At 43.8% G+C, this 19,853-nt stretch overlaps 1 protein-coding gene across 1 annotated transcript in view; it reads right to left on the bottom strand.

Annotated features, from left to right (window-relative positions):
* The window catches only part of CNTNAP5 (contactin associated protein family member 5), a 385,501-nt gene that overhangs the window by 118,516 nt on the left and 247,132 nt on the right, over window positions 1-19,853 (bottom strand). The window contains exon 12 of the mRNA XM_067570074.1: window positions 12,599-12,718. Within this exon, the coding sequence (XP_067426175.1) occupies window positions 12,599-12,718 (120 nt within the window). The remainder of the gene's footprint in view (window positions 1-12,598; window positions 12,719-19,853) is intronic.

Raw genomic sequence — 19,853 nt, 5'->3', positions numbered from 1 at the left:
TAGCCTTGTAGGTAAAGCATTCAGACAGAGCAGGGACTTGGATCCAAGTCTCTTACATACTGGGTGAATGTCCTAACTCCCAGGCTATTGGTTATTCTTGGTGGGCAGGAGGGGGAAGGTTTCATTGAAAAACTTTGAAAGGTCTCGGTTTCATCCCAAAGTGGAATGGGAAAAATTTCCAAACTCTCAGAAACATTCATGGGATAGGAAAACCATTTCCCACCAGCTCTAATTTGAAAATCCCATTCTAAAGGCAATAACCATTCCCACAGTGCTGTTGTTAAAGTTACTTGAGAGCCAATAGGACAGGAGACAACTAACTAGCCGATGAAGATTCTGAAGGATTGGAAACCATTCGTTAATTGCTAAATAATAATAATAAAACCAATGTGTACTGTAGAGGCAATACTACTCTTTAAGTAGTACAATAAAACACAGAGAACTATACTTTCCAATTGGCTAAGCATAATTGGCCTTCAGAGTTTTGCGTTGTTACATGCAGCAGTATATTGTGTAGGTAACTGATATAAACATACACATCCTAAAGGAGTAACTGAATTAAATTGAGAAAAGTTCAGGAAAAACTGCCTTAAAAGTGAGATGTACTAGAGCTATGAAGCAGTCTCCCCAGGATTGTGTTGGAAACCTCATCAACTGAAACATTTAAGATGAGTCTGGACAAAGCATAGGGAACAAACCTGCACTGACAAGTGGATTTCATAGATGACCTGACAGGTCTCTCTCATCCTCCTCTGTCATTAATTATTATCGGGATTGTTATTACAGCTGTATTGAACTATTTCCCAGAGATCTGAACTTCAATGTAACATGTTCGTATATAGAATATAGATATTCAGGCCTGCATGTAAAGGCCTATCTTGTATAAGTATATCCTTATCATTTAGTTGGTTATAGGGGTATAAAACAAAGAGTCAAAACCACAAGCCTTCCCTCACTATGACAGTCTGAGGCCTTGTACTTTGGCTCAGATGCAGGAGTGGCGGCCATAAGCTGGGAAGCGTGCAGTCACATACGCACTGTCCAACAACATAACATCTAATACCAGGCTGTTAAGACGGTGATCCGGTCTAACACCTCCAGATAAAGAAAAGATCCTAGAATGTTTAAAGGAAACTTGGTTTGATAGCATTCTGTCTAGCAAAAGAATTACTTGTCAACAGTTGTGGTTGTAAAATCTACACTCCTTATTGTTTTGTCTTTATGGTAACCAATTCTTTATTATCTATTTGAATGATTTCTGTCTGGTTCTTTGATTGTTTCTGTCTGTTGCATGAGTAAGTGTGATCAGTTAAGGTGGTGGGATATGATTGGTTAAACAATTATGTTACAATACGTTAAGATTGGTTATAGAATCATTTTCTAATATTGCTAAAGAAATGATTAGTTAAGATATATTATCAAAACTGAGGTAAACAGGTAGTAGGGGGTAAGATTTATTGGTGTAAAGGACTAGGGGGTCCTTATGGATGCTTGCTTGAAAAGATCCCAATAAACCTGTTGTATTGCCTGCTGCTGGACTCTGGACTTCTGCTTCTCTCAGCGAACTGAGAACTGAAAGGAGTGGGGGGTCCTAACATAACCTGCCTTCTCTCTTCTCCCCACAGACTTCATGTCATAAGAAATATTACCTTGCCTACCTTGTCTATTTGAGATATAGGTATTTGTCACCCCATATATCACTAAAGTATTAATAAAATATACAGTCTCAGCACATTACACTGATAACAGAACAAGCTCATTATGATGCAACTTTATATATGAATGGGCACAAACCACCACTTTCTTCACCCCGTCCCCCAACAGCTACATTGCCTTCCCTTAGTCACACGCTGTATATTTTGACTTAGTGACTAACTACTTAAGGCAGACCACAGCCTAGGTTTTATATAATCTGAATTTTCTCTCTTTTTGCTCTTGCTTTTACAAAAACAAGGAAAAGAGGAGGCAGAAAAGGCTTTAAAAAGTTGGATTCTACATGGCAGCCTACAGAGAAGAACGGCGTTCCAACATACTACAGATGTATGCCAAAAGCTCCAGTTTGCAATGTTGTTGTAGCTGTACAGGTCTCAGAATATGGGAGAAACAAGGGGTGGTGAGATAATATCTTTTATAGGAGCAACTTCTGTTGGTGAAAGAGAGACGATCTTTCAAGCTACACAAAGCTCTTCTTCAGGTTTGGGAAAGGGACGCAGTGTAACACAGCTAACCTAATAGACCTGAAAAAGAGCTTGACAGTTTGTCTCTTTCATCAACATAAGTTGGTCCAATAAGAGATATTACCTTACGCACCTGGTCTCTCCAGTAGCCTGAGATAATCATGGCTATAACAACACTGTATAGAACGATAGAAGATACTGAATTTTACCATCCATGACATGAAGAAAAAGACCAAAATATTTTGACCAATGTTGTCCCTCAGGGCTGCAGATGTGCCTGGTGCTTCCTTGTACTCCCACTGAAGAGCATAGAGGGCAGAGCAGCTACAACTCCAAAAGCAGGGACGGAGGGCGAGGTGGGTTGTGGGATCCATACTGACTGCAATATCTTGAAGAACCACAGTTATAGGGTGAGTGACAGTTCTTCTTCGAACAAGTCTCAGCATGGGCAATGAATGTGGGGAGTCTTGGCCACATCAATCAGAGAGATTGGAGCATTCCTCTTCTGAATTTGATGCCTATTGTGGCCATGATGTTGAGGGCATAATATTTATTGAAAGTCAGAGGGTTGGCTCTACATGGTTGCCCTGCTGATCTCGGTGAGGGCACATTTCAGAAGCAGGGAGAAGATGCTGTCGGTGCTTGAGTGGAATGTACCTTGATGTTCAGAGGGAGCAGCTCACTAGACACTTCCAGCAGGTGGAAATACCTTGTATGATCCAAAGCAAGAGTCTTTGGGATGAAACCGCTTGGCCTTTTGATGCACCAGATGTGGCCATAAAGAAATTTGGAGAGAGCCTGAGAGACTTAGTCTGTTGAGGCAGTAAAGCAGAGCTCTGGATATGACCAGAGTGTAAAGATTCTTCTCTCCCAGAGAAGAGTGTAGCTTCGGGAAGAAAACTGGCAGGAAAATGGAATGGTTCAGATGGAATTCTGAGACCCCCATAGGGAGAAACGTGGGGTGCAGTTTCATCATCATGTTGTCCCTAAGAAAAGGCATGTACAGTGGCTCACATTGACTCTCTGTGATGATAAGTTATCGAAGACCATCTTGATGGTAAGATGGTTCAAGGAACAATGCTACAGAGGTTCGAATGGAGACTCCATAAGTTGCAAGACGACAACATTAAGGTCCCACCACATGGAAGTCAGGTCTGTAACTAGGGGTGGGGGAGGGGCAAATGTGAAGATGAGCCTTAAAGAATCTTGACACTACAGGGTGTTAGAAGACAATGTGGCTGAATTAAGGTGTGATACACTGAAATTGCCTGCCAGGTTGACCTTGAGAGAACTAAACGCCAGTGGATGTCCTCCACTGGTGAAATATTGGGTCTACGAGGGATTTCACAGTGGTTGGTTACCACATTCCTGCTTGAAAAGTCTGTTAGGTCCTTTGTTAGCCTTTGGAAGGTGTAGAACCTGTGGAGTCACCTTATATGAGAGACACCACTCCCAAAGCTCAACAGCCCCTAGACAAAGGGGGGGGGGCATTTTAATGCCTCTCAGTTTGTTGATACAGTGCATCACCGACATGTCGTCTGTCAGGATTGCACCGGGGAGATCCACAGGATGCTATATAGACCATCCCAGTGACACTCAGTTCCAGGATATTTTTGTGTAACTTCAGGCCTTCCAGGGATCATGCACTCTGCATCTGGAGATGGTTCAGGTGGGCACCCCAATCTGTCCCCGATGAGTTTCTAACAAGCATCATCTTTGGGGAAGGGGCCAGAAGGACACCCCTTTCCCCATATTCAGGGTGTCTAGTCGCCAAATGAGCTCTCACAGGACTTGAGGTGGGACAGTAATTCATTTATTCCTATGTCTGGATGGAGAGTAGACAGTCCTTAGTCAGTGTTGTAGAGGACACAGGCAAAGTCTAGCAGGTGGTGTCACATGCCCCCACACAGACACAGGGCCTAGTAATCCAAGGCATGTACGGATTGTTGTCATTTGTTGTGCACAGCCGGCTGAAGGAACCTGAACCTGTCCTTTGGCAGAGAGGCACATGTTGATTGGGAGCTGAGTAGGGCCCCTATGAATTCTAACATCTGATACGGTGAGAAAGACAAATTCTGCTAGTCCACCAGGAACCGTAATTGACAGAACAAGGGAAGAACATGGTCTAGGGATACTCTGGTCTTCCCAGGACCTGCTCCTGATCAGCCAGTCATCCAGGTATGAGCAGACATGAGTTCCCTGTTTCCTTACATGTGCCGCCAGTCACATATTGAAATTTCTCCATGTCCTGCACAATCCAAGGGCAAAAGCCTCTATTGATATTTGTTGTGCACCCTGTGACTCCTAGGGAATTCCTGTAGGCTGGGGAGTTAGCAATATGGGAATTCACATACTCCAGGTCCAGAGCCATAAACCAGTCTTGCTCCCCCAGTGCTAGGGTCAACATTGATGGAGAAGCCTTTGATACCAGGCCCACTACTGAGAGAGTCTAATTTTTCAATCCACTTCTTCCCACCAATCTTTGATGCTGTGCAGGACTTGAAGGATTTGTCCTGAGTCCTTGATGTCTCTCTCTGTATGAAGAAACCTATGTCCTTCTTAAGCTCTTCCCTGGTGTTTGGGTCAGCCCCTTTCGGCACCTCATTTAAATGTCTGATGGTTTCGGTGCTAACACCAGTGCAGGTATCAGTGTCAGCACCAGGTCTTTTCCTTGGGGCTGATTTCCCCATGGACGTCTTCAGTGCTGCCTGTCTGCTCAATGGAGCAAAGGACAATGAAGGCTTGAAGGTGAAGGTGTCTTTGAGCTTGGACCTACTAGTTCCGATACCAGCCTCACTGATTGCTTAAGAAGGTGGAGTTTCAGTCTTGCATCTTGAGACTAGCAAGTCCTTGCAGAGAATGAGGGGCACAACAAGTATCTGTTTGGGATGTGGGATTCACCCTGGCAGAACAGGCACCTGTTATGCTCATCCTTAATGGGCACGAGGCCACAGCAGGATGGATAAGGCTTAAAGCCTGAGCATTTTGCATCAACCATTTTGTGCCCTTGTACCGGGGGTCTGTGTAAGAAAGGGGGATATATGGGGGGGGGGGCACATCTGGTCAGAGGATCCTGAGCAAACAGTTGTTTAATCAATCTCAGGAGTTAACATTTTTGAAGACTGAGGATTGCTCTGAAGATTTTTCAAGATTCAGAGAATGTCTGGAGGAATTCTCAGATACCAGAATATAGTCAGGCAAGATATCACTAGGGTATAGAGCTGTGGTTTTCAGCCTGTGGTCCGCAGACTTTTGGGGGTCTGCAGACTATGTCTAAGATTTCCAAAGGGCACCGCACCTCCATTCAAAATTTTTTTAGGTGTCTGCAAATGAAAAGAGGTTGAAAACCTAGAGGACTTCATCAACTAGAGCTCTCAGTGGAGATGCTTTCACTGGCAGCAAATGCATATATAAACAATTACAATCAATCTATTACAGTAATTGAGCGGTCAGGGAAGTGTAATGATGCTTGATGTCTGTGAATAAAGTTGGAGACATTGATAGACGTGAACTGTAGGTATCTCACTCAAACTGTTATACCTGGCAACAGGTATTTCCTTTACTTTTAGGATAAGGGTCCACTGTTTATCCCACTCACCATTTGAAAGTGTCCAGACAACAGACTGAATGACCCATCCAGGTTACAAGGGATACAGAATGCTTCACTTACAATGAAGCAGGTTTCATGTTGTCTCATGTTCTCCTCTCTACTCATATCACATCCTGCACTAGAGGGCAGAGTGGATTATACTGTGCTAACACTTGTTATTCTAGCATGTCTCCAGTGCCTCTATTCATTTTTTGCATACTAAGCTTTCCTTAAAAAAAAAAAAAGGGGGGGGGGGTGCTATCCTGCATGGGTATACATTTGCAAACATGCCCTGACAAAGTGTTGCCTGCTTGAAACAAAAGCTATGGGAGTGGTGGGAATTACCCACAACCGATTTTAATTGGTGTTCACTATGAAGCCTAATGATGGCATTTTGAACGTGTGGTTCTCAGACAGAGAGGTCCTAGATAGACATGCAAAAATGTGTATCTGTATTTGCTCATACAATGTGTCTGCACTCACATGTGATGCAACTCTGTATATAAACAGCTATTCAGTGTGGAAGTAGCTATCTGCACATGGTTGCATAGCTCTGCAGGGATCCAGGCTTCAGCCTTTTGGAAAGGTGGCCATAAATGCCAAGACTGAAGATTATTTCTTTGTAGGGTTTTGTGGTTTTTTTTTTTTTTTTTTTTTTTTTGAGAGAAACATTGAAAACCAATTATTCTGTGATTGTGAGTACAGATTAAGCAGAGTATCACTATTTCCCACACCCATCATATGTGTGATCCTTAAGGTAAGTAAAAAAGTCTCTCTCTCTCTCTCTCTCTCTTAACAAACCACAGATCATTATCACTTTAATGTCCTTATTGTATTTTTTTCTACATTGACTTTAATTAATATGATGCCCCTGGGCTGTTGCAAATTTACAAAGAGAATGAGAAAGCAGTTTTTCAAGCAATTTCTGCTGGGTTTTTTCCCTCCCTAATGCTCTTGGATTTATTTATCTACCTTGGTCAAATTTCAAGTCTGGCTCAAGTACAGTGGCTAAAAGGCATCTAAAGCACTTCTAGACGGCAGCCACACCTCCCACGGAATAACACAGAAGATTTCAATTCAGTCTTTGAAAGCCGATTTCCTAAAGGCTTGGTAATTTGTTCTAAAATGCAAAAGTGACAATGCTTTTAATTTCAGGGTAATGCTACGGCTGTATGACTTCGCAGTTTTATTTAATGGCCCAATATACTAGCATATTATGCTGTCTGTAGTCAGTCCTGGGAGGTAGTTTTACAGCACAGGACTTGGGCACTTGTAGAACATTTCAGACCCTCAGTCTAGCTTCACCAATAACTCCATCATCCTGCTGGAAACCTCCATGTTGCCTTTGACGGCCCACAAATTAAAGGGGGATGGGTGGGGGAGTGAAGGAATTAGAGCAGCTGGAAAACTGGTTTTCAATGAGTTCTGTATTGCTTAATTCACATTTTTATTCTTCATCTGGAAATCTCTCCACAGCGCAACATTTCACCCCCGGAACCCAATCACTCCTTTGTGATTTAGGAGGTTTGTCACAAAACAAGATTATTCAGACTGATTAAATTGCCAAGGAGCCAAACATACGGTAAATGCTACACGCAAGAGACAAATTGCAGTGAGAGCTCCCAGGATGTATTTGTTTTGTGGTGCTCTGTACAGAATGCCAAAGCTTGCACTTACAGCTATAGAAGCAGCATGTGCCCGCTTGTGAACAAGCTCCGGCCTTCCTATATTGCATTGCTTTTAGCTGTGGCAGCAGTTAAGCAAGTTAATATATATTCCACAACCAACATAAAAAGGGATTTATTTAAAGGACCAACAGCCCCAATTCATTCAACTTTAAAATATAAATTTCAAAGCCACCATTAAACCTATATGTTATTTTTCCACCTTTCCTTTCCCTTCCCTGCTGGCTCGCAAGATGTGTGTGCTCCCTCCCTTCTCAGCCTCCTCCTACTTTCTCATTCATTCGGTGACACATCAAGCCAGAGTTTAAGCTCTGCAATGCATCTCCGTGGAAACTGTTCCCCATGGGTTCCATCCCATCACCAGGCTTTGGGTTGACCCTATTCCCTGATGATAATGACAATACAGAACCTGTGGCCCTACTCTTTTAGGGGATACAATGAGCTACATTGCATTCAAGAGGTTTAATCTCTCCCAGAGTTCGCCAGCAGGCACCAGGGATTTGCACTCATTAGGGTGGTGTCTATCGCCCTTCCCCAGTGTGGTGACTGTTCCCTGGGCCAAGGCAGGGGGAGGGACCAAAGGGAAGCATTGACAGCAGAACAACAGAAGTGATTATTCCCCTCTATTCGGCACTGGTGAGGCCCCATCTGGGGTACTGTGTCCAGGTTTGAAGACCCCCATTACAGAAAGGATGTGGACAAATTGGAAAGAGTCCAACAGAAGGCAACACAAATAATTAGGGGCCTGGAGCACAGTCTGCAGAAGAGAAGAATGAGGGGGGATTTGAAAGCAGACTTTAGGGGTTCCTCAAATCATCCTGAAAAGGGGGTTCCAGGGAGGATGGAGCTAGGCTGTTCTCAGTGGTAGTAGATGACAGAACTAGGAGCAATGGTCTCTAGTTGCAGTGGGGGAGGTCACTAGGAGGTCGCTGAAGCACTGGAATGGGTTACATAGGAAGGTGGTGGAATCTCCATCCTAAGAGGTTTTTAAGGTGCGGCTTGACAAAACCCTGGCTGGGATGATTTAGTTGGGGTTGGTCCTGCTTTGAGCAGGGGATTGGACTAGATGACCACCTGAAGTCCCTTCCAACCCTAATCTTCTATGATACTAGGAAGCAGGTTTCTTGCACAACTACACATAATCTTGGCATTAGAATCGAGGTGCACAGATGGCAAACCATCATCCTTTCAGCCCATTTTTTGCTGAATATCCAGCTGGATGTTTCCTGTGTTAATCCCGTGTAAATACCATTGACTGTTAATGGGGCTTTAGCTCCGGAGTGAGTAAATCCCTTTGGAAAAATGAGACTTAGACTCCTAAATCAGTGAAGTGTTCCGATGCCAAGAGCAGCGACGCATTAACGCCTTAAAAAACTGAGGCTAATGTTATACATTAAGCACGCATGGAATAATGCAAGTGTCGAGCTGGTTGTATCTCTGTGCTAGCTAGAAATTGCAAGACGGCTGTTGACAGATGAATGGCTTTGATATAAAACTAGTATATATGTTAAGCTTTTTCTTTTCAATAAAATTCTGGAGTATTTAGGAAGAATCCAAAGTGGAAGTTTAAAAAACTGTCAAAATCTGGAGCACCCTGGAAAGCATCAAGTGTCAGAGAGAGATTGCAAATCTCTTTAGGATGCCTTAACTACGAAAGGTACTAAAGTAACATCAAGCACTTCAGGCTCACAGTCTTGCCCATTGACATCAATGTGAATTAGATCAAACTCTTAAGCTCCCTCTACATTGCAATCAGCAGGTGTAATTGCAGCACATGTAAGCATTCCCAAGTTAGCTTTGACCAAGCTGGATTGCTAAAAACATCAGCAAAGCCATGGCAGTATGGGCTAGCTGCCCAAGTATGTACCTCAGGTTCTGCGTGGACGTGTATTCAGAAATCCCAAACGCTAGATAAAGACTCTTGGGAATTAATGGGAGTTTTGCCATTGATTTCTAAGGTCCAGTCTTTACAATGAGGTAGACGGCGGTGATAAAATCAATGGGAATAGTAAGATACTTAAAGTTATGCATGCGCTTAAGTGCTTTGACAGACTGAAGCCTCATGTTCTGCATGTAATTGGATGTATACTGTATGGGGGGACAGGTAAACAAGTTGGTTCAAAATGGAATAAAAGTATGGAGTATTGTAGGAAGTATGGAAAAAAAGATTAGGAGTGATTTTATAAATTTCAAGTGTCACTTTTACCGTTTAGATATCGGATTATCCATTTCCTGCAGCAACTTTTAGAATCATTGCTTATGACTTTACCTTAAATAGATATGCAGTATTCTGAAAAATGGAAAATAAAGATTTTCCTTAGCTCTACAAGATAGTAGCTATTTGCATTGCAATATCAAATTTTAACATACAGAAAGTGGAATGCTTGGCAACGCTTAAGAACCATTTCTTATTCCCTGACACAGGGTTCCTTTATGGGAGTTTCCAAAAAAAATGTTTTGGACTAGCAGCAAGAGATATGGAAGAGGATTGTCATCTTTCCCTGCTCTGGATCTCTTCAAGAAAAAGGCTTTCAATAATGGAAAAATAACTGGCTGAAATAAAATTAAGCATTGATCTTGTCATACCAGCTTCTAAGTGTTATTGATTTGATGGCCCAGGGTCTGTGTACAACAAAACTGGAGAACTAAAGAAATAGAACAGTGGTATGACGCTGTGCATTGTAACCAAATCTTTCAGATACTGAGGTTAACATTTATTCCCTAGGCGGTGTGAAGAGGTCATTTTAAACACTCTCCATTATAGAGTAGCAATGCAAGTACATAGCTGTGGGTTGCACTTCTATAGACTTAGTGATGAAGGAGGTGATGAAATGCACAAGACAGATCAATAGACTACAAGCAGGAAGAGAAAGAAAGAGAACAAGCTTCACAGGAACATAAGGACTGCCAAACCAGTTCAGACCAGTGCTCCATCTAGTCCAAAAGCCAGTTTATGACAGTGACCACTATCAGCTGCTTTAGAGGGAGGTGCAAGACAATTTAAGAATAGACAATTATTGAATGGCCTGCCTATAGGGGAAGTCTCTCTCTCTCTCTCACACACACACACACACACACACACACACACACACACACACACACACACACACACACACACACACACACACACACACACACACACACACACACACACACACACACACACACACACACACACACACTGAATCTGTAGATGTTCTCACTATCCATCACAAAAGTGGAATTTCTCTTTGAATCCTGCTTTGCTTTAGGCTCAATGATATTCATGGCAATGAGTTCCATGGATTAATTATGTGCTGGATGAAAGTATTTCCTCTTTTACCAGTATTAAGTTTGTTGCCTGTCAGTGTCATTAAATGTCTCTCTCTTCTCAAATTACATGAAAGTGCGGATGGGAGCACCTGATTTACCTTCTCTACATCACTGGTTTCTATATGTGCCCTCTTATTTATCGCCTGTCTAAACCAAACTGTCCCAATCTTTACAGCCTCTCTTTGCATTGAAGTCTTCCTGTGACTCTTGTGAAGTCTGGTACTGAATACCTTCTATTCCAACGTCGCTTTTGATGTAACACAACCTTCAAGATGAGGCCCTTATAAAGTACTGCAGAGTCTTCTCTGTCCTTAACTAACCTAAACAATAGTTTGTCATCTGCAATTTGTCACCTCACTGTTCAGTCACTTCAATTAATATAAAGAACAGCACTGGTCTCACAAGGCATTGAGAGACACCCCATCGTTAACTTCTTACCATGTGGAAAATAGACTATATATTCTTTGTTCTTTCTCAGATGCGCGCTGACAGACACACACACACACACACACACACACACACACACACACACACACGGTTTTTCATAATTTTTGCTCAGTTCCTGATTACAAAGATGAGAGGCTGCACAGAAAGAACTACAACTAGATAATATAATGTATATTAACTGGTAACACACTGAGACCTTTCCATGTCAAGATCCCACACCAATGTTTGGAAAAGCAATTGTAATTCAGTTGCAGTTAATAGCTGGCTAAGGCCATGGTCCCTATCTGATCTAGATGCATTTAGTTGTAGCTAGTATGTAGCTAGCAATCAGTAACAAGGAAAAATTCTGCTCTCTAAGCCTGATGGCAGAGTTCATCTCAGATGATCTGCCTCTCCATGCTGAAATCGCTGTTTCAAAAGTCATATCGACTGAAATGCAAAGTAATTAGTTCATAACACTACTATGAATACTGGCAATGTTTTATTCCTTTCTCTGGATTTTCCATTATTTCATGTCACCTCTAAATCTCTAACTCTTTGAGGCATGAATCGTACACCTTTTGTCAGTATTACACTAACACAACAACAACAACAACAAACTAGGTGCACAGAGGGGGAGGATGGTTTCATGGTTAGGTAACTAGACCCACTAATCTGGGATCATTTCCCAGCTCTGCCTCACTCTTCCTTGGTGATTATAAACAAGTAATTTGCTCTCTCTCTTTCATTCTCCTATCTGTAAAATGGGGATAACGATAGAGCTGGCTGGAAAATGGTTTTACTTCCGTGTTGAAAACAACTGGACTTTTTTTTCTTTGAAAAACAAATAAATCCAAAAGATTTACAATTTTCAGCAACCAAAATTTTCAACCACTAAGAGAAAGAAAATGGGCTTTGAGATTTCTGGCTTTCCACCAAAAAAGCCAGTGTTTTCCAAGAAAACAGACACTTTGCACATGCACATACGTATGATGCTTTTCTCAAATTTGGAGACTCCAGGAGTACACGAAGACCCAGGATAGCGACCATAGACACAATCACAAGTCTTATCTGTACTACAATTTTTATTAAAGCAATAAGTAAGGTTACAATTATCCATGCATATATAAATCCTACAAAAACCCATGCAATGACAGACTGTAATCGTAAGTCACATCCTCAAAGATATTCTAGAGTGTCTCAAGAGATGACCATCAATAGGAGGATGGTTACTGCTGGGGTTTCCCTTGGGCTTTTCCCACTTTTACCCAATCAGGGAACCTCCTTTATATTGTATATTGTTACAATAACCTCTCATGGTCTTGGACAACGCATTGTGGTCTATTGCAATCTAATTTTCCGTAACATCGCCTATTGGCACATTTTCTACCATAATCTTATGACCTTACCTGTAATATTGCAGTAAACCTGGAATGGTCCAAGTGGTCCGCTTCCATCAGAATCAATATGGAAGAAACCAGATGTCTTCCCTTTGTGCCGATAGGCTTCACATGATTGCTCATAGATGGCTGCAATACAGAGAGATACACATTATTTCAGAAATACAGAGAAGGCACGCATGTATCCACAATTATAACAATTGTTAGTGGCATTATTTATCCTCTTGATTTACTTCTGGCTTATATTTCAGGTCCCAGTTCAGGAAACAGCAGTTAAAGACATGCTTGAATGTTTTCCTAGATAGAGATGGATCTAAGCATGTACTCTCCTGAACTGGGGCCTTAAAGAATAGGATGCTGGTATTTTCCTGCCTAAACTAATTACATATTTAAAAGGACTGACACAAAGTTAGATGTGTGCCATTGTCCAATTGAAGGGATGTTGCACACACTGGAGACATAATCAACATATAACTTGGACACCCCTAAAAGTCTGGATAGCAAGAGGCATAGCTGTTCCATGCCTTCCCTGGAGTAGCTGGCTGGTTCCCCCAAGGAGCCGCATTGAAAGGGGAGTCCAATGCCTCTTTCAGTGGCTCCCACCCAGGAGGAAATGACCACCAGTCTGTTTCTGCCAAGACGACAAGGGTTCAGGACTACTCAGTGATCTCCAGCTGAGAAGGGCTATAAGCCAGCTTGTCACTCTATTTTTATACATCAAACTCCTGTTTTCTCGATGCATAAATCTTCCTGAGGGGAAAGATTCATGCCCAGAGAAAGCTTCAGTGCATATAAATTCAAAGGGTAAATAGTACAAGCAGTGACTGTCACTAAAGAACAATAAGAACATGGCAAAGTCTTCAAAATTCAGTCAAGCTATCACAATATCAATAGCTAATTTATCCCTTGGGCACTATTTTACTGCTAATATTGACCTTACGTCCAGTAAGAGTCATATATGCACATATGTTTTTGTCTGTAAACACACACACAATTTCAAATAATTAATGCTTCCACTTCTGGCATAGGTACTTGGCAAATCGCCTCCTCCAGAACTGTTGCTAACACATCCCCACAATTCATACAGCAAGCAGATTTTAACAGCAGCTGGTGGCTCCCTTGGCTTCTAGGAGAATGCATTAGTCCATACAGCTCCTATTACAGATTAAGAGTGGCGAGACCCAAAATGTGGGATACAACTAAAAAAAGGTGCTGGAAGAGGATGGTATTGATTTATGTGTCTGTCATACATGATGATGCTATACCTTCAGGCTTATGATTCACAATTTCTGGCATCCTTCATTTACAATAATGAGAGAGATACCCCACAATCCACGTCATGGAGACAAATGGGAAATCCCTCAGGAGAGACACCTAAGTGCTGAATGCATGAAGATCTTCCAACTTGTATTTTGATTGTCTATGCTCCCTTTCCCACTGTAAGAACTGATCCTATTTCTATGTAAACGGTGACCAGATTACATTGATCGGAGTTTAATAACCATAACAGTTTGTTTACTGATGTTTAACTAATTACTAAAAAACCAAAAAATAAAAAAAAACACCTCAGCCAGACTTGACAGATGGATCAAGACATTTTTCTCCCTCTGAGAGGCGCATCTTTGGGACGCACGGTAGTTCTGAAGATGCAAGCACACACAGCAATATATGGCCTTACAATGAGTAAACTCATTAGTGATCACGATAGCAGAATACAGAGTAATATACTTGAGTATCATCTTGAGCCGCTGCAAGGTCAAATCTCTATTTTTCTTGCCATTTGATTTGATGTGCACATTTAACAGCTATTCACACACACCACTATACAGCAGTTCAGGATGCATATAGATGGAGAGGCTCACAGGGGAACTTGCAAGAATCCCATTTGTTAGATTCTACAAATTTCTTTGAGAGTCCCATCTACTTTTCAGCCATCAGAGCTGTACAGTTAAATTAGATATACTACAGTGTTTGTACGGTTGATGCTGTAAATAAAGCTTTGCTGTTCATACTGCCTTTCATCCAGAAGGATCTCAAGGAGCCTTGCAGACTGAATCTAAAGAGATCACTCCCCCTCTGATGTGGAACAGAGCAGCCATTCTGCACTAGAAAGATCACACAGTTGTTAGATTTTTTTTTTTTTTAATGGGAAGAGAAGAATTATTTTCTCAAATGGATGAAGCTTTAGAAGGAAATATTTTAAATAGCCAGAATGGAATTCTAGACACACCACTAAGGCTGCTGCTGCTGCTGCTATTCCAAAAATGCTGTGAGACGTAACAGCCGTAAGTGATCAGGTCTGTGTTTTTACATCTGCAAAGAAAGCAGAACCTCCAGCATCATAGGGCTGGGGGCACGGTCCCAGGGTGACCCAGAGAAAAGAGTGCCGCTATAAGGGACCGAGGCAAAGGTAGTCTGGCCTAGCAGTCACAGCTGGGCCGGGGTCCACATGTCAGGGACGGTAGTCAGCAGGCAGTGGTCGGAGGAATCGCTAGAGCTGGGTTCAAGAAGAAAGAGTCAGGGTCAAAGTCAGGCTAGGGTCAGGGACTGGAGATCAGAGGTAGTATCAAGCCAGAGTTAGGAGGCAAGGGTCAGGGTGAGTCTGGGTTCAGGGACCAGGGATCAGGACACAAGGTGAGGTCTGGAGTTGCAGTGGGCCCAAAGTCCGTTGTTTCCCAGACAACGTCCTGGGGCACTCTTCAGGGTTAAAGGTGCTGGTTGGTCAATCAGAGGGTCACAGGGTGCTGTCAGTCTAGCTCTCTTAGGCAGTACTTCCTGCAGGGCCTATTCTTCTCAGTGCTCTCGAGGTGTGGCTCTGTATGGGCTCCCAGTGTCACACTGGGAACATCAGCCATCCTAGGCTCTGCAGACCTAGGTTCTAGTCCCCACATCCTCAGATTACCCTCCACACTCCCATCTTCAGCAGCAGTCTTCCTCTGAGAGGATGCTGGATCCTGTTTTTCTGAGTGGTCTTGATGAAATCTTTTTACCGGGTCAGGGGCACAGACATGGGCAACGTATTCCCAGGAATGTTCCTTAGGACCATTGCCCTCTCAGTCAGTGAGATAGTAGAGTTTCCTCCCCGGCAGTTTAGAGTCCAGGATAGTGTGGACTATATATTCCTCATTCTCTTGGACTGGGATGGGTGGGGGTGGCTGGTGGGGTCCACCAGGAAAGAAGTCCTCTGTGGAAGACTTCAGGAGGAATACATGGGAAACAGGATGCACCCTAAGGGATCGAGGGAGTTGCAATCTGAATGCGACAAGGTTGATTTGCTGACAAATCTGGAGAGGTCCAAGGAACTACTGGTCTAACTTGCAGGACAACCAGTTTGTATGGAGGTGATTTGCTGCAAGCCAGACAGACAATCTGACTCACCATGACAGCTGGGCATCGATGGTATGCACCATCGATGGTCTGCATAGTGCTTGTTGTCCTCTTTTGTTGCCTTTGAGGTGGTCCTTAAGCTTCCCCTGGATATGGTGAATCCATTGGATCCAGTCGACTGCTCATGGGTTCAGGGAGGCTGCTGGCAAGGCCAGGTGGAAGCAAGGGGGGAACCTGTAATTTGCAAAGAAGAGACTCTGCCTTGTGAAGGTGTGCTCAGGGTTGTTATACGAGTTCTCGTCATAAGGAAGGTGGAATAACCACTTATCTTGGTGGCAATTGACATAGCACCACAGGTATTGCTTTAACACTTGGTTCACCCTCTCCATCTGCCCATCTGTCTGGGGATGGTACATGGAGGAGGTAAAAGCATGAATGTCCATTAACCGGACTACTTCACTGCAAAAGCATGAGTCAAACTGTGGGCTTCGGTCTGAGGTGATACAGTCTGGAAACCCATGAAGATGGATCACATGAACCACTAGAAGTTGAGCCACTGTTTCAGCAGAGGACAAGCAACAGCAACAGGGGATGAAATGCATAATTTCGGTCAGTTGGTCTGTGTGGCCATCAGAGTCAAGGAGTTCCACTATGAATTCCAGGGTGATTGAGGCACAGGGTCTAGCCTGGGTCTCCAGGGGTAATAGGGTACAGAGGGACTTAGCTTGGGGCATCTTGGTGTGAGCACACAGGTCACAAGAGTTAACCTAGTCCTGGACTTCAACTAGCATACTGGGCCACCAGAAGAAATAGGAAACCATGCAGAAAGTCTTAAGATGGCCAAAGTGGCCTGCCATTGGATTGTCCTGGCAGAAATGGAGCACTTCTATCTGAGAGGGCCCCAGTGGAATTTATATGTGCCCATCAAGGTAAGTGATCCCATCCTGTGTGGAGCACTACATTTTGATTCTGGCTCTTGCTTGCTCAGGCTAAGTTAATGGGTCATCCTTCAAAGAAGACTACTTTGTTAATCTTTGTTAACCATAGCACTAAGGAAGTTGCAAGCTTTTAGGAGACAGGGTCTTTCTTGATTAGGCTTCTTGATCTCTTGGTAGTATTCATCGTTTCAGGATAGGGTGTTGGCTTTCCTAGTCCTGGTTCCCGGACAATAGGTGATGACAAAATTGAACTGAAACAAGAATAATGTCCACCTGAGCTGTCTTTGGTTCAAGGGTTCCACAGATATTCAAGGTTCTTATGATCATCAAAAGTTTGCACTGGGTGTTGGGATCCCTTGACATGATGGAGCCACTCTTTAAAGGCTTATTTAATTGCAAGTATTTCCTTATCTTATGTCTCATAATTTTGTTTGGCAATGGTGAGTTTTTGGGAGTAGTAGGCATAGGGGTGCAACATTTGCTGTGGACCACGCCTCTGAAACAGTATGGTCTTGGTGGCTATATTGGAGGCATCAGCCTCCACTATGAATGCCTGAGCAGGGCCCAGGTGTGCTAGAATGGGAACAGTGGTGAAGGATCCTTGAGCTGATTGAAAACATGGTGAGCTTCACATGTCCAAACAAATGTGATGGCTTTGTGGAGGCTTTGGTCATGGGGCCTATTTTCCCTGAGAAGCCTAGAATGAACCGTCAGTAAAAATTCACGAAGTCCAGGAAGCACTGTAACTCCCAGGGGGACCTGGATTCTGCCCAGCTATGGGTGGCCTCTACCTTCTGGGAGTCCATCTTGTTGCTCTCTGGGGAAAGGATGTAACCCAAGAACTCTGTGGAGGACTGGTCAAAGGTACATCTTTCTAATTTAATGTTGTAGTCTTTATGCTGTAGTCTTTCCAGGATGGAATGAATGTGGTAACATTGCTGCTCAGGATTATCTGAAAACACATGTATGTCATCGAGATAGAGGACTACTTATTGGTCCAGGATGTCTCTAAATACATTGTTCATGAAGTGTTGAGGGGTTGTGAGGGCGCTGGTCAGCCCAAATGAGATGACTAAATATTCAAAGCACTCTTAGAGGGTTTCAAGGTTGTTTTCCATTTATAGTAGAACCTCAAACATACGAACACCCGAGTTACGAACTAACTGGTGAACCGAACACCCTGTGGAACCGGAAGCAAGCAATCAGACAACAGTGGAGGGGGAGGAAAAAAACAAAAGAAAGCAAATACTATCCTGTGGTTGTATTGCATCTTGAAGGTCGGCGTGCAGAGTAGAAAGAACCTGGGGTCTGCGCGGTTTCCTGTAAGCCAAGAGTGCTGTTTCACCCTCTCCCATGCCACTCCATTGGGAGGGGGAAGCTGTTTTCACACACCCACCCTCCATCAGGAGAGGGACAAGCTAGAAAGCTCAGTCTGAGCCAGGGAAGAAAGCTGCAGCAGTGAGCTGCTGATGCTGCGAGGAACTGAAGGTTGCAACCAAAGCCTGGCCTGGAACTGAAGTGGGAGCCAAAATCCAAGCTGCTGCCTGCACGCTGTGCTCTGGAGGAGTTTTAAAGGGCCAGTGAGGCCCAAGCTTTGACTGTGGCTGGACTCCTGGATCCTGCCAGAACCTCTGGGAGCGCAAGGGGCAGACGCACTGGCAGCCGGCTGGCATCAACCCCCTGCCACGTGCTGCCTCTGGAGCGTGGCAAGCAGTGCACCAAGCAGAGCTAGCCCTGGATAGAGGCGGCTGAGGGCTGGGGCTTGTAGTGCCAAGGGTGCAGGGCAGGGCCCCCCAGTTCAGCACAAAGGCAAGAAAACAGGAACAGGGCAGGAAGCTGCATGCAAACCAGACAGTCCTGCCGGGTGCCACCTTTGCAAAGATCTCTCCCACGGCTTGGCTACAAGACACTGACTGCAAGGTAACGTACCATAATGTCTCCTTCAGAGGTACGAACAACCTCCATTCTCGAGGTGTTCGTATCTTTGAGGTTCTACTGTATCTCCTGCCCTGATGTGCACTAGGTTGTATGTGCCCCAGAGGTCCAGTCTGGTGTAAATTCTGGCAGACTGCACACCATCTAGTAACTCCAAGGTTAAGGGCAGGATTTCAGACCATCACCTGGTTTAGGGTGCCAGTAATGCAAAGGCATAGTATTCTGTCCTTTTTTCTTAACTGCTGGAGACGTAGAGTGCCAGATGAACCCCTTGGCCATTTTTTTTCCTGGATGTACAAATGAAGTGCTGTCCGTCCTGTCTCAGACATTGCATATATCCATCCACAAGACACCACTGGATGTTGCTGGTCTATGGGGCAGTCATAGTCCCAGTGTGGAGGTTGTATGTCTGTTTTTCTTTTTAAAAATGTCCACATAATTCCAATACTTTTCATGGAGATGGGAATTCAGGCTTGGGAGTGAGTACTTCTGGCTAACCACCACCATGTGGAGTTCCCCCACAGGTGCTGTCACTTCCGATCAGTTGCAGGAACCCAGGACCAGAGGATTGGAGCTAGCTGCACACAGACAGACCCTTCAGCAGTATTCAGAGGGGGAACTGATCCTCTTTTCTTGCCAAGAGATGCAAGGGTCGTGCTGCTCCAGTCAGGTGATGCAGAGAATTAGGAGGAAATGTGGGTAACAGATCATATTGAACTGTAGCATTTCCTGATGGCCATGGATTACAGCCTCTAGGGGTACTGTTTCCTGTGCTACTGGCCCTGAGGACAGGAGGGACCTATCTAGCGTCTCTACGAGAATTGATATAGACTTTAAACAGTGGGGGGTTTGTAGTGCTCAAGCGGTTTTAGCATCTGTAAAGTTATCAGTAGTCCCGAGGGGAAAATTGGTTTGGCCATATCTATGGTACATGGAACTTTATTCATACTTGGACGTGTGGGGAGGGCCCATGTTCCTGGGATTGGGGTTTTCTTGAGGGATGCAGGGTAGTTACAGCCTGGGCTTGCTTGATTCCTGATTCCTTGCAGGTCAAGGTCCACAAC

Source organism: Emydura macquarii, unplaced genomic scaffold (assembly GCF_026122565.2).
Source record: "Emydura macquarii macquarii isolate MOO-44397 ecotype Brisbane River unplaced genomic scaffold, CSIRO-AGI_Emac_v2 contig_2988, whole genome shotgun sequence".
NCBI classification, from domain to species: Eukaryota; Metazoa; Chordata; order Testudines; family Chelidae; genus Emydura; species Emydura macquarii.
This window is presented reverse-complemented; position numbering and strand designations above follow the sequence as displayed.